The sequence below is a fragment of the Lepisosteus oculatus genome, chromosome 13 (genome assembly GCF_040954835.1).
Source record: "Lepisosteus oculatus isolate fLepOcu1 chromosome 13, fLepOcu1.hap2, whole genome shotgun sequence".
Lineage (NCBI taxonomy): Eukaryota > Metazoa > Chordata > Actinopteri > Semionotiformes > Lepisosteidae > Lepisosteus > Lepisosteus oculatus.
Genome location: NC_090708.1, coordinates 26,235,457 through 26,263,277, shown reverse-complemented (window position 1 = coordinate 26,263,277; position 27,821 = coordinate 26,235,457). Strand labels below are relative to the sequence as shown.

Genomic DNA, 27,821 nt, shown 5'->3' with positions numbered 1-27,821 from the left:
GTAACGTGTGAGTCTGTGCTGTACAGTATATTCCAGTTCAGTGCCAGTCTGTGCTGTACAGTATATTCCAGTGCAGTTCCAGTCTGTGCTGTACAGTATATTCCAGTTCAGTGCCAGTCTGTGCTGTACAGTATATTCCAGTGCAGTTCCAGTCTGTGCTGTACAGTATATTCCAGCTCAGTTCCAGTCTGTGCTGTACAGTATATTCCAGTTCAGTGCCAGTCTGTGCTGGATGTTCCAGTGTAGTGTGTGCCTTGCTGCTCTATTTGTGGCAGCAGCTCTGTGGGTTCGGGTTTTGTATGTCTCCCCAAAGGTCACACTATAACTTTAATTAACGCTAACCAATTCAGGGTCATGGTGGTGTGGAGCCTATCCCAGGAAACAATGGGTACAAGGCAGGATACACTCTGGACAGGACTCCAGTCTATTGCAGGACACTCACAGACCCAAACAAGATCACACCAGGGCCAATTTTCACAGACATAAATTAATCTACCAGTATGTTTTTGGATTGTGGGAAGAAATGAAAAACAAAAACCCAGATGAGACCTGTATGAACACAATTAGAACATAGAAACTCTGTGCAGAAGCACCCCAGGGCCCCAGCACTGAAAGGCAGTAGGTCAAAACAACCACATAAAAAATAAAAAAGTGTCCCATTATTGCATTCCACCATTTCAGCTGTGATCAGAAGAGCTGCACACGGACCATGTCTAATCGTCTCAGGTCCTAAATGCTTGTTATGTGAGCAAATATGAAGAATGCGAGGAGCGTGTTACTGTGTTCCCCTTGTTTACAGTCTGCTGTGGCTTTGGGCAGCTGCCAGCGAGACGAACAGGCGCTACAGAACCAGTTGGGGAAGAGGTAATGATTGCGGAAAAGCTGCCAGACCTGTCAAACTCTTTTTGCATTTGTACTTTGCATGCGGAGTCTGGAGCTTCTAAAACAAACTTGAGATGGTGGGTGAGTGGCAGGTTAAACCTTTTTCTCCAGCATACTCAGAATAACTTCTTAACCTGTCCTGTAAAGTTATCTAGTGAATTACAGGAAGACCCTCTGGGCATTGCAGGCTTGAAAAGTGAAGGACGGTGCAGTAATTAGGACAAAAGCAAGCTGCCATTAGTATATGTTATGTGTTAGAATGAGGTTTTGTTTTAGCATGATATCTAGAGAAGAGCTATCTGGGTACAAGAGACAAACAATAATGTTAATAATTTGTTAAATTAGCAATTTTAACTGTACCAACGAGAAACGGTAAACCTACAGTAATTTTAATTTAACAGCAGGGATTTGGCATGTCACAGCCAGTACAGTGTCTTTCCTTTCACCTCAAATGAAATAACGCAGCCAACTTGAAAACTACAATTTGATAGTAATTATAAGGAATGGTAAGTGTCTAGAAATTCTAAAGTGTTTACCGCTTTGATAAAAATATACGAGCTTTTAATGTAGTATTATTCACATAGTAACATGAAGACTATTTTTATATATTCGACTACATGAGTAAGACTTTATACAGTAGAACAGCTGCATAAAGAAGAGTATACAGTATATGATATAATGGTAGTAGATAATAGAATACATTCAGTATCTTATGCCTTTGAAACAAGGTCAGATAAAGTGGTTCTGCAATCTTGCACCAGGCTTGTTGAGGCTGGTCTTGTCCCTGTAAGGCAGATAAACCGCTTGAGAATTTTTGCATGTTTGTAGTTCTCCCAGTTTCATTTAATAACCATGTTGCAAAATATGCTTTGAGTGTTCTGCTCATTTAAGTTACATGGGATAAATAAGAAGCATATTGTCACCTGGACCTTATGAGTAAGTGTTTTTGAAGGGGAAAAATGTGTATCTCAGCCTTCAGTCCAGATGTGTCCCTGCTTATGTCCCACCAGCCCTTTCTTCCAAAAGGCACAGAGCTCTGTCTTCAGCCAGGAGAATGGAGCTGCCCTGGAGGATTGGGCTGTTTCTGAACTTCATTAGCTACTGTGTGTCCACAGGTATGTCCAGCACAGTTACTGTACATTAATGGCATGTGCAGATATTGACATGGAACTCTGCCAGGTTACCATAAGCAGCCTGGCATTACTGCTTATAGATAATAAGGACACGAGAAACATGAAAAAACAGGAGGCAATTTTGTTAATCTAATTAGTTTGACTGATGGGAATGAATCGATCCGAAACAAATCAATGTAATGTTTTGAGTGGTGCTTTGTCAGAACCCAAGCGCAGGAGACTAGAGGGTGAAAACGAGATGATGAATTATGGGCTGGTGGGGCTTGATCTGCCCAGGCCAGCAAGTAATGGGGAGAAACGACGACACCTGGCGGAAAGAAAGGCTACTTAACAGCCCTGCGGAGAAAGGGAGTCTTGTGTATGGAAGGAACCCGAATAGCGAGACCCCTGAAAGGAACCGAACAGGCTTGGAATGGCAGACCCTCAGGGGTGTCAGGGGGGGCAGGTCGGTAAACTAGAGGGTTGACACCGCCATAAGCAGTTTGAAATGTGATAGTGAAAATGATAAGTGTGGAAAGAAGTGCTGGCTAGAATCAGAGATTGCGTCAGGCAATGCAAAGAGCTGAAGCTGCTGTGCAGAGCCTGGGACTGGAAGCCAGGTTTGCTGTCAAACAGAATCCTCCGGTGGGAAGACAGGGAGCTTAGTGTACGGGAGAAACCAAATTGTGGGTTTCCAGGGAAAGGAGCCGGAAGTCTTAGAAGGGTAGGCATGAGGCTGCTGAGACTGCTGTGCAGAGCAAAGGCCGGCTCAGTGCACTCGGGCAACGCTGGAGCTGAAAACTGTTGCTACGGCTACTAAGAAACCGAATAGCAAACTTCGTGACAAAAAGAGAGAAAGATTAAGGGAGGCTCGGGTACAGAGAAACCTAATAGAAAGCCAGCAAAAAAAAAGGACTAAACAGGTTTCAGGGCAGTCCTGAGACCACAACTTATGTGCAAGGTAAAGACTGTCTACTGTAGCTCAGCAAGATAATTGTGGAAAGTGAGACAAAGGTGCTGTGACAAATCAACCAAGTGCCGTCAATGCAGGGCCACGGCTTTATATAGAAACATGGGAATTGAATTATAAGCTAATTAACACAGATCACTAAAAGGTGATCCGGCCAGGGCAGCAAAACCCCTGGAAACCGTGAGTCCTCGTGAGAATGTGGAAGGTTCCCAGGACAACCGCAAGCCGAAGGACGCCGGCATGACAGTGTTTCTTGAAAAAAGTCAGCGTACAAGTTTCAACATGGCTGAGCAGCTTGTTCCATGCTCCCGCAACCCTTTGCATAGTGCCTCTTGTTCTTACTTTTAAATGCACTTACCTCAAGCTTCCTCCTGTGTCCCATTGTTCATATTCATACCGGACCTTGTATTCAGTCACTTGTATGTTATTATAATACTAACAAGCGTCTGATTGCAAACCAGATTTGTAAATCCGTGTATTTCCTGAGAGATTAGCACTGGGAGGATTAAAATATATGTGTGTGTGTGTAATGTACAGCATGAGCAAGACACGAGTCTGATATCTGTCCTGGGCACGGGGTCTGATCATTCACTCCCTGTATATAACTACTGGCAGTCTGAGCTCTGCTTGCTTGCCTGGCTCAGGTAACGACTGTGTCGTCGGTGTCGCTGGGGGATCCTCTGTGCTCTTCTGTGTCTACGGTGGAGCGCGGGGGATCCAGTTGGGGTATCTGGCCATCGAGTGGAGGACGGGGGGCGCTCTGGTTCACGGCTTTGTGACTGGTGCTGACCAGCTGGGCCACCAGGACCCCTTGTACAGCAACAGGACCCAGCTGTTCCCCGCCGGGCTGCAGGAGGGCAACTTCTCCCTGCGGCTGTCCGGTATCATGGCCGGGGACGCTCAGGACTACGGCTGCTACTTCACTGACAGCGGGGAGGGCCCATTGCAGCACCTGTGCTCTGTGTGTCTCGCTGTGGCAGGTGAGGCCCCGTCGCTGTGTGTGAGTACGAAGACCTGGGGGTGAGGCAGTCGGTCTTGGAAATACTGTCTGCTGTATTGGAGTGAGAGTGCGCTCCGGGCACAGCATGGCAGAGCACTATTCATTAAGCACAAACACTGTGCATGTGGCAGAGTGTAGGTAGGTAGGTAGATCTCCGGACTTGTCACTGGAGGGTTGTGGGTTCAAGTCACTGACACTGCAGTTGGGCCTCGACTAAAGGTACTGTACCTCAGTGGCTCCAGTCCGCCCAGCTTCATAAACGAGGACCAGTAATGCTGGAGTATAAGTTAATAATCTATGCTCTGGTTTTGTCATTCTGCAAAGCGCTTTGAGAAGCTACTTTTAAAGGCACTATATAATTTTTTTTAGGTGGCTTTTCAAGGTGATGTAGTTGCGATTCCTATAGGATAAGATTCCTATAGATTCCTATTCCTAGTTCCTAGTTCATTCATACTGATGACATGCTCTTGGCAGTCCGCGGGAAGATAGCATTCACCCCCTTCCATGTTATTATTACATAATTTATTAATAGAAAGCCACTGTGGTTACACTTATTTAACAAAAAGATATCGCCTGATTTTGGTGGAGCTGCTTCACAGCCCTAGAGCCCTGGGTTCAATTCCTGGGGTGCTGTCTGTATGGTGTTTGCATGTTCTCCCCAAGTTCCCATGTTTCCTCTGGGTGCTCCAGTTAGCTCATAAAACTGTCCTAAAACATGCTGGTTAGTTAATTGACTTCTGGGACGATTGGCCCCAGTGTGAGTGTGTGTATCTGTGTGTGCCCGACAATGGAGTGCTCACCTGCAATCCTGAACTGGAAGAAGTGGGTAGAGAACAGATGGATGAATATCTTCTGATTTTATTTAGAATTCAGAATTTTAGGGTTAAAACTGGGTATAATAGCCTTTATTTACACATTGTGTGTATTTTTGGACTACAGAACTCTAGATGACACAGCTGGTTTGCTGTTGAACGTGCACTTACTTGAGTTTTAATGCCTTCACCAGTGGATCGATCAGGCCGCGGATCTGGACTGCTGATCCGTCCCGCGAGTGCCCTGACATCAGGGCGCACTGGCTGGGAGGGAATGTGGCTGTGCGGCACAGTGCTGTGCGTGATGGTGGCCATCCTGGTGGCTGGAGTCCTGCTGTATCAGAACAGGCTGGACAGGAAATCAGAGAGGACACCCCAAGCAGATCAAGGTAACTCTGCCCGCCACAGTGCAGTGTTCCTGGACAGTATGGTCTCACAGGTGTGAGATCAAGGAGACCCAACCTTACTTCACATCTCCAGCACTGCCAGTGACAACACTTACCCAGCAATACTGGATCACTGTACATAAAACGGCTTTCCTGAGACATCTTGCTCAGGGCTATTCAAATTTCAGCCTCCACAACTGCTGTATGGATGTTGCAGTGCTCATCATCACTTAAATAATTAAGGAGCTGGTTGTAGCTGAATTCTGGGATGGAACTAGAATGGAAGTACAGCAAGTGGTCCTGATCTACCCGTTTCTGAAATGGTCATGGAAAACATCCTTTCTGTTTTACTACCCACAAATAATTTAAATAATGGAAAACTGAATTATATCAAAATACAAAAATGTGGTTCACTCATTTTTGGTTTTTATGTTTTATGACTGCTAATGATTTTTTAAAAACGTTTTGCAAAAGTAAATCAAGTCATGACAGATGCTAATACTCCCACGATGTAGCTCTGGAGAAAAAGAGGATGATGGGACAGATGGTAACATGTCTCCGAGCACACAAGTCCACTGTCGACTTGTGTGTAAATGCAGCACTCAGCTGGTCAGCAACACTGCGTCTGCCTTGTGTGCTTCATCCAGAGAATCTGGAAGCGGGATACAGCGAGGGGATCGAGGAGGACTAGGACAGGGTGGTCCTGACAGAGATGGATCTGTAGCCGAAGGAGCTGACCAGGAGAGAGGCAAGCTGTTGCCAGGGGAGTTGCAGGATCAGCTGTCACAGGGCAACATTCACAGAAGGAAGAGGCACGTAGCCTCTATATACAGAGTTTTCCACATACCGTAGCTCTAAGTGGACTGAAATCAGGGAAGCTATTGAGCTTGAAACGCAAAGTTTGAGTGACACTTTCCCAGGACTACGTTTATCATGAACATGTGCTCTGGTCTGCCATCTCTCTGTCAGTCTCAATCTGGACAGGACCTCAGACCTACTTGCAGACTCCCTCTGTGTCCATGCTTTATCCCTACAGGAGCAATACTGAGTCAGCTCGAGTCTCAGGCTGCCATCAATAATAATCAATTATTTATTTCGAATAGGTACTTTAGAGATGTTACTGATCCCTGCCACCACCACCAGAATATCGGTGTTTGTGCCATCCAGTTTAGCACGGGCATATTAGTGTTTCAGCAGTGTTTAATTAATGGATTTGTGGATTTACAGATCTTGTAAAAACAGCAAATCTAAAACCAATAGATGTGCATAGCTTGTTTTTTTGCATCGTGCCTTAAGGTCACAAAGGGCCAATTGAGAGAGGTTTCTGAATGCATAGGTAGAAAGTAATGGTGTAACTGACAAAGAGCACCTGGCTGAGATTTGACGGGTGAATGTGATGAATTACTACTACAATACTTCGTGTCAGCAACTGGTGGGACAGTTTTATCCTGAGCTGTTGCAAACAGAGTAGAAGAAGATTCCGTTTGGGGTTAATTACAATTGCTAGATGACCAGATTGGTTTCTTCTCAACAAAACTAAGCTGCATGTGTAACAGCCAAAGTTGTCGTATCTGTAGAAAACACTAGGGAGGCTGAAGCTGACTCCTAATAGTGTCTTACCTTCAGACTGCTCCTGCTCACACAGAACACTGCAGCCCACCTTGTCTTTAATCTCCTCAAACACTCTCATGTTCCTCCTCCTTGTCTCTCTACATCAGCGTCTGGCCCACATCAGATTCTCTACCTTGGTTTGGGCTTGAATGGCTTCCAAAGGGACTAAGCCTGCATACCTCCCAACCTGAAGGATCTGCTTCATCACCCCGACTACCGGTGTCATCACTGACGAGCTCTGAGTCCTGGGTCCGTGCTGCCCCCTAGAGGTGAAATAATCTACCTGCCACAGTCAGAACTGCAGGCTCACTCCCCATCTTCTGAAAGAAACTGAAACCTGCTCTTTTCAGATACAGTACCTGACCCCAGGGACCTGTGACTGACCATCACTTACTGACTCGGCTCTTATGTCACCACTTCCTGTCTGTCAAGCAGCACTGAACCATCTCAGTGATCTGCAACATCCTGGCACTTGATTAATACTGTGCTGACTGTGTTCTGTGGGTTTATGGCAGTTTTATTTCACTGCCATCTTCACCTTTTGCATCTTGACTGGATGTGATTGTGACTTGCATTGCAAATGTCAGGACATTTACAGTGTATATATCCATCAAGAAAATGCAGACTTGCTTTTTCCCCTACAGTGAGTGCACTTAAAGCACCTGCCGAAGTTTCATCACTGTGAATCACGAGGGAGCCCTTGTCTGGGTAGAAGATATCTGCGCTGGTTGGAAAATGTGAACTAAGGCAGAAGTTCAACCTACCTGTCACTGAATTCCACTACAGTTTCACTTGTCATACAAGAGCCCATCACACAGTGATCTGAATCAGAGGTGATCCACACTGAAGGGGATCAGGCTAAACCAGCTCTTTCCTTAATAAAAACTAAGTTCTTCTCACTGGAGAAATGCAATCAGTCAGAAATGTAACCCCATTGAACAAATGTGTCAGAAAAGTAATTAAGAAGCTTATCACTCATACCATACCATTGTATTAACCATAAAATACTTTTTTTTATTCCATTTGTAGCCTCAGTTGCAAATCAATCATTAACAAAAAGAGGTTTTGCAGATACTTTCATAGAGAAACTTGCCAAAAGTTTTGAGATTTTTTTTAAGTGCTCCTCCATAACTACAGAAAAACAGAACTTTCTTAAGCCTGGTGAAGATCTAGGCCAAATCATGGTATAAGAAAAGTTTAGGTATCACGATTGAGTTTTCCTGACAAGGGCTGTCCGCATTGCTTCTGCACATGCAACAGTCATTGATGAGCCAAAGGCTGATCAACACTTGAGCATCTTTATAAATCTTTGATTAGCAAAGAAGCAGACAAAAAACATATCCAAAGTGATGTCCAGAGATTCCTCACATTTACAATCCTTCGCTTGGAATACGCCAGCAGTCGGCCTCTTCCAAAGCCCTCAGCAGAACCGACCCCCAGCCCAGCCCGGCATCACAGACGTCAGTCCAGTGCAGTCATGGCGGGTGCCGAGATTCTGCAGTGGGATCGGTGCCGGGCAGCAGGAAGTCACTGGTCTCTGATGAGGGGTGCACGTTTTCGGGGAGCGCTGGGGTCCCCTAACCATCCTGCAGGGCGCTCACCTTGTACAAGTCGTGGCGCCTCTGTGCATGGATGGGGATCTGCTGCCTCACCTCTGCAAGATACTGCAGGTCTGGAACACAGGACGCACCGTGTCACAGCTATTGCAAGGCTCCCATTTCACAGCGGTGTGAGCCGCTCAGGGTTTTACAAGCTGCCGATTGCCGTGTATGGACCAATACCCAGTGCTGGCTAATTCTGATTTGTTTGGCAGACTTTTCCACTAATCTGCAGCACAGAAACAAGATTAAGCTTTTATTTGCTTTTACCCTTTCTTCAATACAATTTTCTTAAGAGCGTAGCATGCATAAAGTCTAAAATGACCAGGTCGCTATGCTAAGGGGAACCTTATTTGTGTCCCTGTTGTCACAATTTACTTTTTTTTTTACCAAAGTTGGAGTAAGTCATACCTTATAGATATCTAGGCCTCTGGCTGGATAGCTTTTTCACAAATAAGCCACAAGCCAAGGTGGTTTCCGCAACATGCAGTATCTTGTTTTCCGTATTGCCCCAGGTGTGCACAACTGAAGATGTCTATACTCATCTTGTACAGAATGGCCCGTAGACCTGTTCAACCTTGAACCACAATGCCATATGATTGATCCCCTGATTGATCGCAACTGGATCAATGTTGTCCCTCTCGACATTAGGACCTTTACTCTTTTTTCTTTTATTGGCTCTCCTTGTGTACTAGACAGAACCTTTGCTGGTTTAAATTAATTCAGATATTTTCAGCATTCCCTGCAGTTGCCTCTACCATCTTACATTTTAAGGCACGTTACTTTTGTCAGATTGTACCTTCGAAGATCACATTTATTATATTTAGACACAGGAATAATTAGCCACGTGATCTAAAACTATAGTATCTACAGTACCTTTCTGTCTGAAGGCATCTTCATTTGTTTCATTAAATTATTTCTGACCTAGTGTTTGCGATTGGTAATATAACCATGTTCAGTTCTGTTATGTACATATTATTAATCATACTTTTATTTCTTTTACTGCCTTGTTTTCTGTGCAACATTAATGTGCATGTAAGCATATTGGCCAGCTTGCTATTGTAAATGGGACTGGGGGTAAATGGGGGTAATCTGGTTAAATAATATCTAAATAAAAAATAAAACATCCAAACACTAAACCCTGAAGACAAGTTTGGAATATAATACAGGGGGCGGATTAGATACTGTGTATAGGTTGAACAACAGACATGTCAAAGTGAAAATAATGCCCTCTGCCAGTAAGAGAAGGTAGTATTTGTAGGCAAGGTGCGAATTATATCTTGACATTAGGGGGAGCTCACCCCTGGAGGCGCGGGGGACACATTACACATGAAGGGCCAGTCAACTAGCTCATACAAAATGAGCACGCTATTATATATAGTTATAATTTAACAGGAGTTACTCTGACCTTAAAATAGGAGTGACCACAGAGGTCTGGGCTCAGCTGTCTTTGGGGTCCGTCACGTTGCCCGTGAAGTTGTCTGACGAGCAACTCCTAGCAGCAACAGTCAGAGCACCCAGTTTTGGTTGTTTTGTGAACCCAAAATTAGCAAGTAATGTTCCCCCTTTTCTCTTGGGCATGATTGTCACGTTTCAGTAACATATATAGAAAACTGAATGTCAATGAAAATTTTCTCTGCAAATTCACTGTGCACTTTTTTTTTTGTTGAGAAAACTTAACCAAGAGTGACTTGTTAGCTTGTCTGCTTGTTAGGTGAAAATCTAAAGAAGAAACGTAGCCTACTTTTGTAACAGCACCACCATGGCCTTGATCAGTAACAGTATTAAGTTGCTTAGCTATTTCTATGGCAACAACATGCTCAAAACAGAAACATAAATGTAGTCTATACCGGAAAAAAAGTGACACATGTAAATAGGAAATTTTTATGAATTGACAGGTTCCATATTTTAGAGACCCCCTAAAAGTTTGCAAATGCCTTATTCAGAGGAGCTAAGCTCCCCCTGGCTCCCCCGTAATGCGCACCTTGCCTGTAGGTTTTTCATCAGACAATTTGCATGCATGCCTGTCACTTCTGCAAGGCAGACACTGTAAGTGCTCACTTTAGGAAGTGCCATGTGAGTTTCTGTTCCCAGAGCCCAAATATTTCACACCAGGTAAAATACTTAGAAATAATAATGGAAGTCTTCTTCAGTCATCCACTACTGTGGTCTTCTGTGGTCTACCAAGTCGTTTGCTACTGCTAAGCTCACCAGTGTGTTTATTCTTCTTGACAATTTACCAAACAGTTGATTTTGGCCAGTTGATATGGCCAGCAGCCATCTCACTCTGCAACTCACAACTGGCAACCCACTGAAGCTCAGCAGGTGTGAGCCTGGTCAGTACCTGGATGGGAGACCTCCTGGGAAAAACTAAGGTTTCTGCTGGAAGAGGTGTTAGTGGGGCAAATAGGGGGTGCTCACCTTGCAATTTGTGTGGGTCCTAATGCACAGTATATTGACGGGGACACTATACTGTAAAAAAGTGCCGCCCTTCGGATGAGACATAAAACTAAGGTTTCTGACTCTCTGCAGTCATTAAAAATCCCAGGGTGTTTCTTGAAGAGTAGGGGTATAACCCCAGAGACCAATCATGACCTCCTAATAATCCCCATCTATGAACTGGCTTCATTACTCTGCTCTCCTCCCCACTGATAGCTGGTGTGTGGTGAGCGTTCTGGCGCACTATGGCTGCCATCGCATCATCCAGGTGGAGGGGAGTCCCCATTACCTGTTAAGCGCTTTGAGTGGAGTTTCCAGAAAAGCGCTTTATAAAGTATAAGGAATTATTATTATTATTCTATGGCAGGATTACAACAAATTAAAGTTACTTAATGTATAAGAACCCTAATGGTCATCCAATAATGACCTTTATCTATACAATTATTTTGGTTCTTGAGTTGCAAGAATGTTTAATAAAAATCTGGGAGGTAGTCTGCTATCGAGCACCTTCTCTGTAGGGGTCCCATTCCTATTGGGTGCCCAAGTGTTCCCACTGGGACTCAACAGAACCAGTCTGCTTCCTATCAGACACCTCGGACACACAGACTCTTCTCCTGCTCCTCCCTGAAACTGTAGCTTGGCTCTGAATTGGGTTTTTATGCGTCAACTGTACGGCAGTGGAGCAAAGGTTTGGGGGGTTCGGTCAGGCCGTAATGGGGACTCACCGATATCAGCGTACACGATGGTCTCATCCGCGCCAGCCTTCACCACCACCTCGCCCCTGCCAACACCGACACACAGGTGAGTGGCGCTACTCCCTCTTCCTACACATCTGTTTCACAGTTCAGGAACAGCACTCACTCACAGTCGATCCGATCACACTACAGTATCCATTCACGATGACCGAACACAAACCAGCAGGGCAGACACAGAGGAACAGCTGAACACAAGCCAGTAGAGCAGACACAGAGGAACAGCTGAACACAAACCAGCAGAGCAGACACAGAGGAACAGCTGAACACAAGCCAGCAGGGCAGACACAGAGGAACAGCTGAACACAAGCCAGTAGAGCAGACACAGAGGAACAGCTGAACACAAACCAGCAGAGCAGACACAGAGGAACAGCTGAACACAAGCCAGTAGAGCAGACACAGAGGAACAGCTGAACACAAACCAGCAGGGCAGACACAGAGGAACAGCTGAACACAAACCAGCAGAGCAGACACAGAGGAACAGCTGAACACAAACCAGCAGGGCAGACACAGAGGAACAGCTGAACACAAACCAGCAGGGCAGACACAGAGGAACAGCTGAACACAAACCAGCAGAGCAGACACAGAGGAACAGCTGAACACAAACCAGCAGGGCAGACACAGAGGAACAGCTGAACACAAACCAGCAGGGCAGACACAGAGGAACAGCTGAACACAAACCAGCAGAGCAGACACAGAGGAACAGCTGAACACAAGCCAGTAGAGCAGACACAGAGGAACAGCTGAACACAAACCAGCAGAGCAGACACAGAGGAACAGCTGAACACAAACCAGCAGAGCAGACACAGAGGAACAGCTGAACACAAGCCAGCAGGGCAGACACAGAGGAACAGCTGAACACAAGCCAGCAGGGCAGACACAGAGGAACAGCTGAACACAAGCCAGCAGGGCAGACACAGAGGAACAGCTGAACACAAGCCAGCAGGGCAGACACAGAGGAACAGCTGAACACAAACCAGCAGGGCAGACACAGAGGAACAGCTGAACACAAGCCAGCAGGGCAGACACAGAGGAACAGCTGAACACAAACCAGCAGGGCAGACACAGAGGAACAGCTGAACACAAACCAGCAGGGCAGACACAGAGGAACAGCTGAACACAAACCAGCAGGGCAGACACAGAGGAACAGCTGAACACAAGCCAGTAGAGCAGACACAGAGGAACAGCTGAACACAAGCCAGTAGAGCAGACACAGAGGAACAGCTGAACAGAAACCAGCAGGGCAGACACAGAGGAACAGGCGAACACAAGCCAGTAGAGCAGACACAGAGGAACAGCTGAACACAAGCCAGTAGAGCAGACACAGAGGAACAGCTGAACACAAGCCAGTAGGGCAGACACAGAGGAACAGCTGAACACAAGCCAGTAGAGCAGACACAGAGGAACAGCTGAACACAAGCCAGTAGAGCAGACACAGAGGAACAGCTAAACACAAGCCAGTAGAGCAGACACAGAGGAACAGCTAAACACAAGCCAGTAGGGCAGACACAGAGGAACAGCTGAACACAAACCAGCAGGGCAGACACAGAGGAACAGCTGAACACAAGCCAGTAGAGCAGACACAGAGGAACAGCTGAACACAAACCAGCAGGGCAGACACAGAGGAACAGCTGAACACAAACCAGCAGAGCAGACACAGAGGAACAGCTGAACACAAACCAGCAGGGCAGACACAGAGGAACAGCTGAACACAAGCCAGTAGAGCAGACACAGAGGAACAGCTGAACACAAACCAGCAGAGCAGACACAGAGGAACAGCTGAACACAAACCAGCAGAGCAGACACAGAGGAACAGCTGAACACAAGCCAGTAGAGCAGACACAGAGGAACAGCTGAACACAAGCCAGCAGAGCAGACACAGAGGAACAGCTGAACACAAACCAGCAGAGCAGACACAGAGGAACAGCTGAACACAAACCAGCAGGGCAGACACAGAGGAACAGCTGAACACAAGCCAGTAGAGCAGACACAGAGGAACAGCTGAACACAAACCAGCAGAGCAGACACAGAGGAACAGCTGAACACAAACCAGCAGAGCAGACACAGAGGAACAGCTGAACACAAGCCAGTAGAGCAGACACAGAGGAACAGCTGAACACAAACCAGCAGGGCAGACACAGAGGAACAGCTGAACACAAACCAGCAGGGCAGACACAGAGGAACAGCTGAACACAAGCCAGTAGGGCAGACACAGAGGAACAGCTGAACACAAACCAGCAGGGCAGACACAGAGGAACAGCTGAACACAAACCAGCAGGGCAGACACAGAGGAACAGCTGAACACAAACCAGCAGGGCAGACACAGAGGAACAGCTGAACACAAGCCAGCAGGGCAGACACAGAGGAACAGCTGAACACAAGCCAGCAGGGCAGACACAGAGGAACAGCTGAACACAAACCAGCAGGGCAGACACAGAGGAACAGCTGAACACAAACCAGCAGGGCAGACACAGAGGAACAGCTGAACACAAACCAGCAGGGCAGACACAGAGGAACAGCTGAACACAAACCAGCAGGGCAGACACAGAGGAACAGCTGAACACAAGCCAGTAGAGCAGACACAGAGGAACAGCTGAACAAAAACCAGCAGGGCAGACACAGAGGAACAGCTGAACACAAGCCAGTAGAGCAGACACAGAGGAACAGCTGAACAAAAACCAGCAGAGCAGACACAGAGGAACAGCTGAACACAAGCCAGTAGAGCAGACACAGAGGAACAGCTGAACAGAAACCAGCAGGGCAGACACAGAGGAACAGGCGAACACAAGCCAGTAGAGCAGACACAGAGGAACAGCTGAACACAAGCCAGTAGAGCAGACACAGAGGAACAGCTGAACACAAACCAGCAGGGCAGACACAGAGGAACAGCTGAACACAAGCCAGTAGAGCAGACACAGAGGAACAGCTGAACACAAGCCAGTAGAGCAGACACAGAGGAACAGCTAAACACAAGCCAGTAGAGCAGACACAGAGGAACAGCTGAACACAAACCAGCAGGGCAGACACAGAGGAACAGCTGAACACAAGCCAGTAGAGCAGACACAGAGGAACAGCTGAACACAAACCAGTAGAGCAGACACAGAGGAACAGCTGAACAGAAACCAGCAGGGCAGACACAGAGGAACAGGCGAACACAAGCCAGTAGAGCAGACACAGAGGAACAGCTGAACACAAACCAGCAGGGCAGACACAGAGGAACAGCTGAACACAAACTAGCAGAGCAGACACAGAGGAACAGCTGAACACAAACCAGCAGGGCAGACACAGAGGAACAGCTGAACACAAGCCAGTAGAGCAGACACAGAGGAACAGCTGAACAAAAACCAGCAGGGCAGACACAGAGGAACAGCTGAACACAAGCCAGTAGAGCAGACACAGAGGAACAGCTGAACAGAAACCAGCATGGCAGACACAGAGGAACAGGCGAACACAAGCCAGTAGAGCAGACACAGAGGAACAGCTGAACACAAACCAGCAGGGCAGACACAGAGGAACAGCTGAACACAAGCCAGTAGAGCAGACACAGAGGAACAGCTGAACACAAGCCAGTAGAGCAGACACAGAGGAACAGCTAAACACAAGCCAGTAGAGCAGACCCAGAGGAACAGCTAAACACGAGCCAGTAGAGCAGACACAGAGGAACAGCTGAACAGAAACCAGCAGGGCAGACACAGAGGAACAGCTGAACACAAACTAGCAGAGCAGACACAGAGGAACAGCTGAACACAAACCAGCAGGGCAGACACAGAGGAACAGCTGAACACAAGCCAGTAGAGCAGACACAGAGGAACAGCTGAACAAAAACCAGCAGGGCAGACACAGAGGAACAGCTGAACACAAGCCAGTAGAGCAGACACAGAGGAACAGCTGAACAGAAACCAGCATGGCAGACACAGAGGAACAGGCGAACACAAGCCAGTAGAGCAGACACAGAGGAACAGCTGAACACAAACCAGCAGGGCAGACACAGAGGAACAGCTGAACACAAGCCAGTAGAGCAGACACAGAGGAACAGCTGAACACAAGCCAGTAGAGCAGACACAGAGGAACAGCTAAACACAAGCCAGTAGAGCAGACACAGAGGAACAGGCGAACACAAGCCAGTAGAGCAGACACAGAGGAACAGCTGAACACAAACCAGCAGGGCAGACACAGAGGAACAGCTGAACACAAACTAGCAGAGCAGACACAGAGGAACACCTGAACACATGAAGGTACAACAGAACACAAATAGGAGCAACTAAACCCTTACAGAAACAGCTGAACACAAACCAGCAGAGCAGACAGACACAGAGGAACACCTGAACACAAACAGGAACAACACAGAAACAGCTGAACACAAACCAGCAGAGCAGACAGACACAGAGGAACACCTGAACACAAACAGGAACAACACAGAAACAGCTGAACACAAACCAGCATAGCAGACAGACACAGAGGAACACCTGACCGTAAGAAGGTACACCTGAACACAAACAGGAGCAACTTAACCCTCACAGGAACAGCTGAGCACAAACCAGCAGAGCAGACAGACACAGAGGAAAAACTGAAGAACTGAAGCAGACACAAGAGAACCACTGAAAAGGCAGCGAACAGACAGCAGGCCACCAACTCATTAGGCAGATGTCAGGACGGAGCACTGACCAGGGGCTGACCACACTGCTGTGGCCCCAGGCAATGTAGGGTGCTTTCTCGTCCCGAGCTGGGGAGGCTGTGGCCACATACACCTGGTTATCCACAGCCCTGAGGATGAGGAGGAAGAGGAAGGGTTAGAGAGAGAAAAAACTAAAAGTTTGCAGAACTCCCGTCTGCTCTACCCTTAATCTTCCATCTGGAATGAACATCACAATTCAATTAATAATACAATTAAGGACAATACAAGGGTGTGATGTATATTCAGGTTCTGGATTAGTGGATTGTGTGGAGTCAGAATGTTCTCTTCAGCTTCACGTGTGTTTTTCTCCTGGTGTTCTGGTTTTCTCCCAGCTTCCAAAGACTTGCTTTGTTAACACGTGTCTTTAGCTTGGACACCTACAGAATGTGTGTTGACCCTGTGATGGACTGGTGCCCTTTCCAGCTTTGGCCAAGAGCAGATACTGGCAGGCTGTCCCATGTTAATCCCTTTTTAAAAAATCATGATTTACTCACACCCCTTTTGCCTGATCTGAGATGGTATAGTCCTCAAGATACTAACCTGCCCCTCTGCAGCAGCTCCCAGTGGGCTGGTCCAGTGGTCATGTTAAAAGCTCCTGGATACACCAGCAGATGGCAGCCTGAATTCAGGATGGGAGGGGACACACCGGAGACCAGTGAGAAAACTGCAGGCAACTTTCAGATCATCACCCAAGATTCATTATTCTATCACAGGCTTAGAAATGGCAAACAAGTGAACAAGTGTTTAAATGCCAGCAAGTGCTGAATTGTACTGTTACACAACTTTGCTAAAAGTCCAAATGAAATTCTGAGCCGAGGTCTGCACCCCACTGTCCCACTGATGTTAAAACACCAGGCCTGCAGAACCTCCATTTGTTGCAGTCAAGGTTCACATCACCCCCTGTCACAGACAACGAGAATGAGGTGTGCCAACACATCAGCAGAGCATTAGTCCATAACCAGAAAGCTTGCACAAAATATTAAAAACGTAATCAATATTAAACCTGATTATGCTTATATTTAAAGGGAAACCCCTTCCAGGATAGGGTGTGTACATGTCTTCCCTTGTAAAAGCGTAGACTGTGTATGCGAATTAGTTTTGCGACTTCACAAAGAAGAACAGCAATTCTTTTCAGCTTTATGTTGAAACAAACAATGAAGAGTGAGAACACAGAGCGTGAATTACGGGTATAAATATTGATTAGCTCTCATCCAGTCACAACAGCTCAGGACACAATTCCAGCGCTTCTTGCACTGTATTGGCAGGAGACGTCCTAAATATTCACACACCGAATTAATTTTGACACATTAGATCAGTAGATATAAATCCAAGGGATTACTGCACATGAACCACTGCTGCCTCAAGGAAACAGTCCATCTCAACAGAAACAGGTTTGTTCACCTGATTTGCAGAGATAGCGCTGTGTGACCCCAAACTCAGAGTATGTCCACTCTCACCTTTCTGGGTGTAGATCTGGGCCAGCTCAGCAAACCGCATATCGTAGCAGATGCCCACCCCAATCTTACAGAACGCTGGGAATTAGGGCACAAGGGAAGACGACACCAATCAAACACATATCAAGGCAAAGAGCAAATAATTATGGTTTAAAAATGATTTACAGCAGGGCTATGCCACTTGAACCCTCCTAGTTCGCTCTATTCCGGAGTTTTTTTCCACCAGCTCCTAAATTATTTAACTCATAACTAATAGTATCAATATAGTATTTAAGGAGCTGAACGTAGAACACTTCAGGAATGAAAAAGACTGGAAAGCCTGCAGGCGGAGTAGTCCTGATTTAAAAGTAGATATATAGCTTTCTTTCTTGGAGGCAAACTCTGCTCTTAACTTTCGGGAAAAAAAAGTCAAATTTAACGTTGCAGTATCCAGCAAGAGTTTATCAAGGTTGGAACGGTGTGAAGGAAATACACTCACGGGTCTCAAACACGGAGAAGCTGCTTCCTGGGCTGAGAGTCTCCGACTCCTGGAAGCGGATTTTCCCAGGAACATCAATGTCAAAAAGGTGGATCTTTTGAGGGAAGGGCAGAAACTGTGAGGGGACTACAGGCTTTTAAAATACAGTTATGAAAGTCGAGAAAGTCCAGGGGATTCCAGGAGGGGTCGACACAACACAGGGTAAGATCAGGGGTTCGAGACTGGATTATAGAACTACCAGGCTGTGACTGGGATCCCCCAAGCAGTGGCACACAATTGGCTGAGTAGTGAAATTAGCTGTCCAGGATCTCTCTGCAGTTCAGTACTGACGATGAAGAGTGTGTGTCAAATACAGACCAGACAGTGGGATGCCAATGTGTATGTGTACTACAGTACTGATGTCTGTGTGTGTAGTAAAGTACCGGCAAGGGGACACCTGTGTATGTGTAGCACAGCATTGGCAGTGGAATGCCCGTGTGTAGTACAATAATGACAGAGCGAGTACATGTATAGTACAGTTCCTACAAAAGGACGCCTGTTTGTGTAGTAAAGGACCGACAGTGGGACGCTTGTGTGGGTGTGTAGTACAGTTCCTACAAAAGGATGCACGTGTGTGTAGTTCAGTACCGATAGTGGGACGCCTGTGTTGTTGTGTAGTACAGTACTGACAGTGGGACACCCGTGTGGGTGTGTAGTACAGTCCTGACAGTGGGATGCCTGTGCGGTTGTGTAGTACAGTCCTGACAGTGGGATGACTGTGTGGGTGTGTAGTACAGTCCTGACAGTGGGACGCCCGTGTGGGTGCGTAGTACAGTCCTGACAGTGTGACGCCCGTGTGGGTGTGTAGTACAGTCCTGACAGTGGGATGACTGTGTGGGTGTGTAGTACAGTCCTGACAGTGTGACGCCCGTGTGGGTGTGTAGTACAGTACCAACAGTGGGATGCCTGTGTGGTTGTGTAGTACAGTCCTGACAGTGGGATGACTGTGTGGGTGTGTAGTACAGTCCTGACAGTGTGACGCCCGTGTGGGTGTGTAGTACAGTCCTGACAGTGTGACGCCCGTGTGGGTGTGTAGTACAGTACTGACAGTGGGACACCCGTGTGAGTGTGTAGTACAGTACTGACAGTGGGATGACTGTGTGAGTGTGTAGTACAGTACTGACAGTGTGACGCCTGTGTGGTTGTGTAGTACAGTTCTGACAGTTGGATGACTGTGTGGTTGTGTAGTACAGTCCTGACAGTTGGATGACTGTGTGGTTGTGTAGTACAGTCCTGACAGTGTGACGCCCGTGTGGGTGTGTAGTACAGTCCTGACAGTGTGACGCCTGTGTGGTTGTGTAGTACAGTTCTGACAGTGGGATGACTGTGTGGGTGTGTAGTACAGTTCTGACAGTGGGATGCCTGTGTGAGTGTGTAGTACAGTTCTGACAGTGGGATGCCCGTGTGGGTGTGTAGTACAGTCCTGACAGTGGGACGCCCGTGTGGGTGTGTAGTACAGTACCAACAGTGGGACGCCCGTGTGGGTGTGTAGTACAGTACCAACAGTGGGACGCCCGTGTGGGTGTGTAGTACAGTCCTGACAGTGGGACGCCCGTGTGGGTGCGTAGTACAGTCCTGACAGTGGGACGCCCGTGTGGGTGTGTAGTACAGTCCTGACAGTGGGACGCCCGTGTGGGTGTGTAGTACAGTACCAACAGTGGGACGCCCGTGTGGGTGTGTAGTACAGTCCTGACAGTGGGACGCCCGTGTGGGTGTGTAGTACAGTACTGACAGTGGGATGACTGTGTGGTTGTGTAGTACAGTCCTGACAGTGGGATGACTGTGTGGGTGTGTAGTACAGTCCTGACAGTGGGATGACTGTGTGGGTGTGTAGTACAGTCCTGACAGTGGGATGACTGTGTGGGTGTGTAGTACAGTCCTGACAGTGTGACGCCCGTGTGGGTGTGTAGTACAGTCCTGACAGTGGGACGCCCGTGTGGGTGTGTAGTACAGTCCTGACAGTGGGACGCCCGTGTGGGTGTGTAGTACAGTCCTGACAGTGGGACGCCCGTGTGGGTGTGTAGTACAGTACCAACAGTGGGACGCCCGTGTGGGTGTGTAGTACAGTCCTGACAGTGGGATGCCCGTGTGGGTGTGTAGTACAGTCCTGACAGTGTGACGCCCGTGTGGGTGTGTAGTACAGTCCTGACAGTGGGACGCCCGTGTGGGTGTGTAGTACAGTCCTGACAGTGGGACGCCCGTGTGGGTGTGTAGTACAGTCCTGACAGTGGGACGCCCGTGTGGGTGTGTAGTACAGTACCAACAGTGGGACGCCCGTGTGGGTGTGTAGTACAGTCCTGACAGTGGGATGCCCGTGTGGGTGTGTAGTACAGTCCTGACAGTGGGATGACTGTGTGGGTGTGTAGTACAGTCCTGACAGTGTGACGCCCGTGTGGGTGTGTAGTACAGTCCTGACAGTGTGACGCCTGTGTGGTTGTGTAGTACAGTTCTGACAGTGGGATGACTGTGTGGGTGTGTAGTACAGTACTGACAGTGGGATGACTGTGTGGTTGTGTAGTACAGTCCTGACAGTGTGACGCCCGTGTGGGTGTGTAGTACAGTCCTGACAGTGTGACGCCTGTGTGGTTGTGTAGTACAGTTCTGACAGTGGGATGACTGTGTGGTTGTGTAGTACAGTCCTGACAGTGGGATGCCTGAGTGAGTGTGTAGTACAGTCCTGACAGTGGGACGCCCGTGTGGGTGTGTAGTACAGTCCTGACAGTGGGACGCCCGTGTGGGTGTGTAGTACAGTACCAACAGTGGGACGCCCGTGTGGGTGTGTAGTACAGTACCAACAGTGGGACGCCCGTGAGGGTGTGTAGTACAGTCCTGACAGTGTGATGCCCGTGTGGGTGTGTAGTACAGTACCAACAGTGGGACGCCCGTGTGGGTGTGTAGTACAGTACCAACAGTGGGACGCCCGTGTGGGTGTGTAGTACAGTACCAACAGTGGGACGCCCGTGTGGGTGTGTAGTACAGTCCTGACAGTGGGACGCCCGTGTGGGTGCGTAGTACAGTCCTGACAGTGGGACGCCCGTGTGGGTGTTTAGTACAGTCCTGACAGTGGGACGCCCGTGTGGGTGTGTAGTACAGTACCAACAGTGGGACGCCCGTGTGGGTGTGTAGTACAGTCCTGACAGTGGGACGCCCGTGTGGGTGTGTAGTACAGTCCTGACAGTGGGACGCCTGTGTGGGTGTGTAGTACAGTCCTGACAGTGGGATGACTGTGTGGGTGTGTAGTACAGTCCTGACAGTGTGACGCCCGTGTGGGTGTGTAGTACAGTCCTGACAGTGTGACGCCTGTGTGGTTGTGTAGTACAGTTCTGACAGTGGGATGACTGTGTGGGTGTGTAGTACAGTACTGACAGTGGGATGACTGTGTGGTTGTGTAGTACAGTCCTGACAGTGTGACGCCCGTGTGGGTGTGTAGTACAGTCCTGACAGTGTGACGCCTGTGTGGTTGTGTAGTACAGTTCTGACAGTGGGATGACTGTGTGGTTGTGTAGTACAGTCCTGACAGTGGGACGCCTGTGTGGGTGTGTAGTACAGTCCTGACAGTGGGACGCCCGTGTGGGTGTGTAGTACAGTTCTGACAGTGTGACGCCCGTGTGGGTGTGTAGTACAGTCCTGACAGTGGGACGCCCGTGTGAGTGTGTAGTACAGTCCTGACAGTGGGACGCCCGTGTGGGTGTGTAGTACAGTCCTGACAGTGGGACGCCCGTGTGGGTGTGTAGTACAGTCCTGACAGTGGGACGCCCGTGTGGGTGTGTAGTACAGTCCTGACAGTGGGATGCCTGAGTGAGTGTGTAGTACAGTACCAACAGTGGGACGCCGGTGTGGGTGTGTAGTACAGTCCTGACAGTGGGACGCCCGTGTGGGTGTGTAGTACAGTCCTGACAGTGGGATGCCTGAGTGAGTGTGTAGTACAGTACCAACAGTGGGACGCCGGTGTGGGTGTGTAGTACAGTCCTGACAGTGGGACGCCCGTGTGGGTGTGTAGTACAGTCCTGACAGTGGGATGCCTGAGTGAGTGTGTAGTACAGTTCTGACAGTGGGACGCCCGTGTGGGTGTGTAGTACAGTCCTGACAGTGGGACGCCCGTGTGGGTGTGTAGTACAGTCCTGACAGTGGGACGCCCGTGTGGGTGTGTAGTACAGTCCTGACAGTGGGACGCCCGTGTGGGTGCGTAGTACAGTCCTGACAGTGGGACGCCCGTGTGGGTGCGTAGTACAGTCCTGACAGTGGGACGCCCGTGTGGGTGCGTAGTACAGTCCTGACAGTGGGACGCCCGTGTGGGTGTGTAGTACAGTACCAACAGTGGGACGCCCGTGTGGGTGTGTAGTACAGTTCTGACAGTGGGATGACTGTGTGGGTGTGTAGTACAGTACTGACAGTGGGATGACTGTGTGGGTGTGTAGTACAGTCCTGACAGTGGGATGCCTGAGTGAGTGTGTAGTACAGTCCTGACAGTGGGATGCCCGTGTGGGTGTGTAGTACAGTCCTGACAGTGGGACACCCGTGTGGGTGTGTAGTACAGTCCTGACAGTGGGACGCCCGTGTGGGTGTGTAGTACAGTACCAACAGTGGGACGCCCGTGTGGGTGTGTAGTACAGTACCAACAGTGGGACGCCCGTGTGGGTGTGTAGTACAGTACCAACAGTGGGACGCCCGTGTGGGTGTGTAGTACAGTTCTGACAGTGGGATGACTGTGTGGGTGTGTAGTACAGTACTGACAGTGGGATGACTGTGTGGGTGTGTAGTACAGTCCTGACAGTGGGATGCCTGAGTGAGTGTGTAGTACAGTCCTGACAGTGGGACGCCCGTGTGGGTGTGTAGTACAGTCCCGACAGTGGGACGCCCGTGTGGGTGTGTAGTACAGTACCGACAGTGGGACGCCCGTGTGGGTGTGTAGTACAGTCCTGACAGTGGGACGCCCGTGTGGGTGTGTAGTACAGTCCTGACAGTGGGACGCCCGTGTGGGTGTGTAGTACAGTCCTGACAGTGGGACGCCTGTGTGGGTGTATAGTACAGTACCAACAGTGGGACGCCCGTGTGGGTGCGTAGTACAGTACTGAGAACAGTCCCCACCTTCCTGTGCTTGAGCAGCAGGGTCCCATCAGGAGCGAACACTGGACAGGTGTTGTACAGCTTCCCCCCATCCTCCTCTGGGATGGATCCTAAAACATACAGACAGCATCTTCTCATGCACAGCACAGGGCTGCCTGGACACTGGTCTTAAACAGCATATACAACACATTCAGAAGAGTTAGAAAGAGAAGAGTTCCAATTATGCACAACGGCCTATAATAGAATTCTGAACTATCGAGGGATGCCAGCCAGTGAAACATTATGACTAGACCTCTGTTTTCTGCTGGTTACTGAAACAAGGTTTAGCTGTTTGTTGGCTATATGGGTAGTGCATTTTCATCACTGAGTCTTTGCAGTGCACAACTGAAAATTACTTGGCACTAAATTTTAGAAATAATCTTTCTTCTTATTTCTGCACTGTGGTATTTATGGTGGTAACAACCTGAATATCAGATGCATGCATCATGGTTTTCCCTGTTATATCTAAATAACATCTGGAGTGAAAACTTTCTCAAGAGCCTAATGCAGGAGATGCCATGAGGACAGCTGTTGAATCTGATACCTGGCCATCTATCAAGAAATGTCTGGATGTCATCCTTGGATCAATGTAGCTACTACATATTGTTTCAGAACTTACTTTTGTTCTTGAACATACAGTCATGAAGATGACAGCTGAGAGAGATCGGGCGTCTCACCTCCGATCAGATAAACGCCATTTTCCTTCGCTGCCTCTGACAACATCTTTGTGGAGTCCCCAGGGATTGGCTCAGCGTACTGGGGGAAGTATCCTGTGCCATATGGAGAGTTGAAGCACTCCTACATGTCCAGTCAGGAAGAGAGAAACTTCAATTAATATAACAATCTCTCAGTTAAAGTACAGCCTGCCTACACTGCACTGTGTGACTTTTTAATCCGACGCTACAAAACTAGAGTTGTTTCCAATGCTTTTGCACTCTTATACTGGAAGACATTTACAAATCAACTAGGGGTCACAGGAAGCAATAACATTTGGCGCATTTTTTAAAGCCTCTCAACGTATTCAGTCATAGTCCTAAAGAGGGCAAGAGAGCACATCCTTCCCCACAAAGGGCAACAGGAATAAAACCTACTGCATGGCAACTGTCACAGACGGGCTTGTTCAACATCCACAATGACAACTTCTGCCCTGCCTAGATATTTTAGAGCCCAAGCCAGGTTTATCAAACCAGCAGACCCACACTTTCCCAGTGGGAGTCAATTACATCTGGGCAAAGCCTGGGTCACGTAATTATCTGGCTGTGGCCCGGATTTTCCCAACACAAATGGCTAAGAGCAGCAAATGGTGGATTGGTCAGAATTCTCTTGGCTTTCACTGCTAAAGTGACTCTTTGGACCCACCTGGAGCCTGCAGACTAGCAGTGACATCACCGAGAGACACACCTCTCCTCCAATCAGCACTACCTCTCCTGTAAGACTCTGTGAACCTGTGAACCTGGGATCAATCTATGTCTTCTGCATCTGAGAAGCCTGAGGTTAACAGGGAGATGGGGGATTACATCTGAGTTTGAATAGGGTTTCCTTTGAAAGAAACGTACAGTAACATCATTCTGAGACTAGGTAATACACGAGTGCACAGCTGCATTTAATCAGTCAGAACAGGGGCTGACACGTAACATTTCCAGTACAGAGGTTAGTCCTCTCTGGACCTGCTCATGTGGAGTTTGCGAAACAAGGTTCATGATTTGCCTTAGAAGATTACACAACAATATGCTGCACAGATACTGGGAATAGGCACAACTGTGCAGTGGTTAGAACTGCAGTCTCAGAGCACCAGGGCCCTGAGTTTAATTTTTGACCTAGAGCGCTCAGTACATGCAATTTGTAGGTCCCCTCCTTGTTTGTGTGGGTTTCCTCCCACGGTCCAAAGATATACTGGCGGGTAAATTGGTTTCTGGGAAATCTGGCCCTGGTGTGAATGTGTGTGTCTGTGTGTGCCCTAAGATGGACTGGCGTCACGTCCAGGGTGTACCCTGTCTTGCACCTGTTGTTCCCTAGATTACACTCTGGCTCCCCCTCGGCCCTGAATTGGCAGAAGCAAGTAGAAAGTGGATAGATGGATATTGTGAAAATATCCCGTCAGAAAGACATACAGTGACCGTACTGTATGTGTCAGTCAACTGGGTGCCATAGGAAAGGATCTGCAGAATACAAGCCCACACTACTCGAGTGTCCAGCAGCTCCTCCTGCTTTATATATGTGTTTTCTGCCGTTTATTGACAGTACATTCCCACTCACATACTTAGTATGTGAGGGCCAATGATTGATTGTGGGTGGGATAACATTAAAACTTTGTTGTACTATTTGAACCTGAGGACTTTTAAAATTAAAATTAAAAACCTCAGTAAATATCTCTGAACCCTAAGGTTAGTCAACCCCATTAGACAAACGTTTTCTCACTTTCTTTAAACAGCAGTAAACTCACTGCCCTGCCATGACAATAAAATCCATCCCTATTTCCAGTCCAGTGATCTGAACATGAGGCTCAAGCTGCATCCATCCTGTGAAAATGACAAGAGACACCTCGTGTCAAGCTGCTCTCCTGGAATGATCAGGAGGGCTGGAGCACCATACTCACGGGAAGGGTCACGACCTTTGCCCCTTGCCCTGCTGCCTCCTTGATGAGTCCGCGCGCCCGGTTCAGGTTGTCCGTCTTTGTGGTGGACACGCGGAGCTGCACCAGAGCCAACCGGAATGCTGCACGAGACCACAGCCCTATGAATGCAGGCCCTCTGGAGCACTGCCTTCACCTCCCGCACTCCGGAACACTCTATAACATTCCAGAACATTCCACAACACTCCCGAACACTCCCGAACACTCCCGAACACTCAGGAAAGCTTGCCAACATACTCTTCCCAGGATACGGTGGATCTTGGCCAGACACTGTTCAATTCAATTCAAACTATACACCAACAGTCCAACACAACAGTACACCAAAGAAGACAGTACAGCAGTGTTTCAGGTGATTTAGGAGATTTACTTCGCATTGTTTGACAGTTAGATTGCAGAAGGGATGAAAGATTTCCTGAGTCTGTTACCGTTACACCTGTAGTACCGATGAGAGGAGTATTAATTCCACACACTCCATAATGCACTTCACCTCCTTTTAAACTCTCTGGTTGTAGAGGGAGTTTAGGTGTATTTGATTTGCCCCAATAATAAATTTTAGTACATACTGCATTTTTTACATCAGAGGGGTTTAATTCATTGTTTTAGGGGCACCATCCATGCAAGCTGTCAAAATGATTCCAATTAGCCCTGTGTGTAGCTCAGCTAGATGATTAACAGCTCGGAAGGATTGAACCTGAAAGAACCATTGGCTTTAAGGAAAAGAGCTCAGCAATCCTGCAATGTACAAAATGTACAATATAAAATAACAGCCTAACAACACCATTAATAAAGGAATGTGTACATAGAACTAGTAAATACTTCAAAAGACACACCGAAAATCCTTGAGAATACTACCACATGTTTAAAAACATGCGTTTAACAGCAGGCGCAGGGACTGAGGTAGTTCTGTTCAGCAGCTCTGTAGCAGAAACAGTTACAACAGACTGAGCTCAGCACTGCGTGAAGAAACATGCTGACCAGTGAGTACAGAGGTTAACCAGATTAGGGATCACGGGTCTGTTAAACCAGGGTGCTGGACAAACAATAATCTGTCCCTCTGATCACTGAAGGGACACTGAGCCTATGAGAGGAGAAGTGGGCTCTGCCAGTAATGGACTCTAGTCACAGACACTGGCTCTGTCCTCTGCCACTGACCCCTACAGCCTGGGTTGAGAATCAGACGGACAGTCCGCGGCCAACTGCTTAAATAGCGACGGACAGATACAGTAACCGAAAGAAGGCGTCTAAGGATTTTGGTTTCTGAAATTGTGACAGAGCAGGATATCGGAAAGTCCCAGTGTAAACGTCAGAATACCAAGAGGAAATTATTAAAATGCTGATTCACGATCACTTTATCAAAACCACAACAACCAGTGAAAGACAGATAAATATAACATCAGAATATTAGTATGCTTCACAGAACTCTTCTGCATTGCAACCTGAGGACTGGATTTTACTGTTCTACAGTTGTCAAAGCTTTACGGCAATCCACCCATATTAACGTGGGTTTATATGCTGCCCACATTTAAAGTATTTCTTAAATCGATCAAGGATAACATACTTACCCGTCATTGCTTTCGCTAAAGTAGACATAACACTGAATTATCTGTTGCAACACACTTGAACTCCACCGACTCTGGAGAGGAAGTCGGTACGCCGCGACTGCAAAGCCTTCTGGGTGTTGTAGTTGACGCGTCCCTGAAACAACCTGCTGTAATAACAATCACCAGAATATCCAGTTTAGGCCGCTGCTACTGATAGCTTCAACGGGTACTTACCAGCGGAGAAATCAAGACAACAGAACATAAATGGTAAATTATATCGTTTTAAAAAGTCTGAATATTCTAACCAATTAAGATGTTTTAATTAGAATTAAGG

The 27,821-nt window shown here is 47.8% G+C and overlaps 2 protein-coding genes across 7 annotated transcripts; one reads left to right on the top strand and one right to left on the bottom strand.

Annotated features, from left to right (window-relative positions):
* Positions 1 to 838: 838 nt before the first annotated feature.
* On the top strand, positions 839 to 9,510 carry LOC107079204 (CD276 antigen-like). 6 transcript variants are annotated; one of them, XM_069197414.1, is made up of 6 exons: positions 839 to 963; positions 1,893 to 1,997; positions 3,110 to 3,226; positions 3,609 to 3,944; positions 4,971 to 5,165; positions 7,418 to 9,510. In XM_069197414.1, exons 1-6 carry the CDS (start codon positions 957 to 959, stop codon positions 7,456 to 7,458), a joined length of 801 nt encoding a protein of 266 aa, XP_069053515.1. In that variant the 5' UTR covers positions 839 to 956; the 3' UTR covers positions 7,459 to 9,510. The 6 variants fall into 6 exon arrangements, with proteins under 6 accessions (XP_069053515.1, XP_069053513.1, XP_069053514.1 ...); XM_069197412.1 differs by having other exon boundaries at positions 6,881 to 9,510; XM_069197413.1 differs by having other exon boundaries at positions 5,810 to 9,510.
* Positions 8,053 to 27,618, bottom strand: nit2 (nitrilase family, member 2). The gene is made up of 10 exons (XM_069197411.1): positions 27,509 to 27,618; positions 25,911 to 26,029; positions 23,992 to 24,112; positions 23,297 to 23,385; positions 18,170 to 18,263; positions 17,695 to 17,769; positions 16,778 to 16,856; positions 16,228 to 16,326; positions 11,536 to 11,591; positions 8,053 to 8,445 (listed from the first exon to the last, which is right to left on the bottom strand). Exons 1-10 carry the CDS (start codon positions 27,534 to 27,536, stop codon positions 8,351 to 8,353), a joined length of 855 nt encoding a protein of 284 aa, XP_069053512.1. The 5' UTR covers positions 27,537 to 27,618; the 3' UTR covers positions 8,053 to 8,350.
* Positions 27,619 to 27,821: the final 203 nt, after the last annotated feature.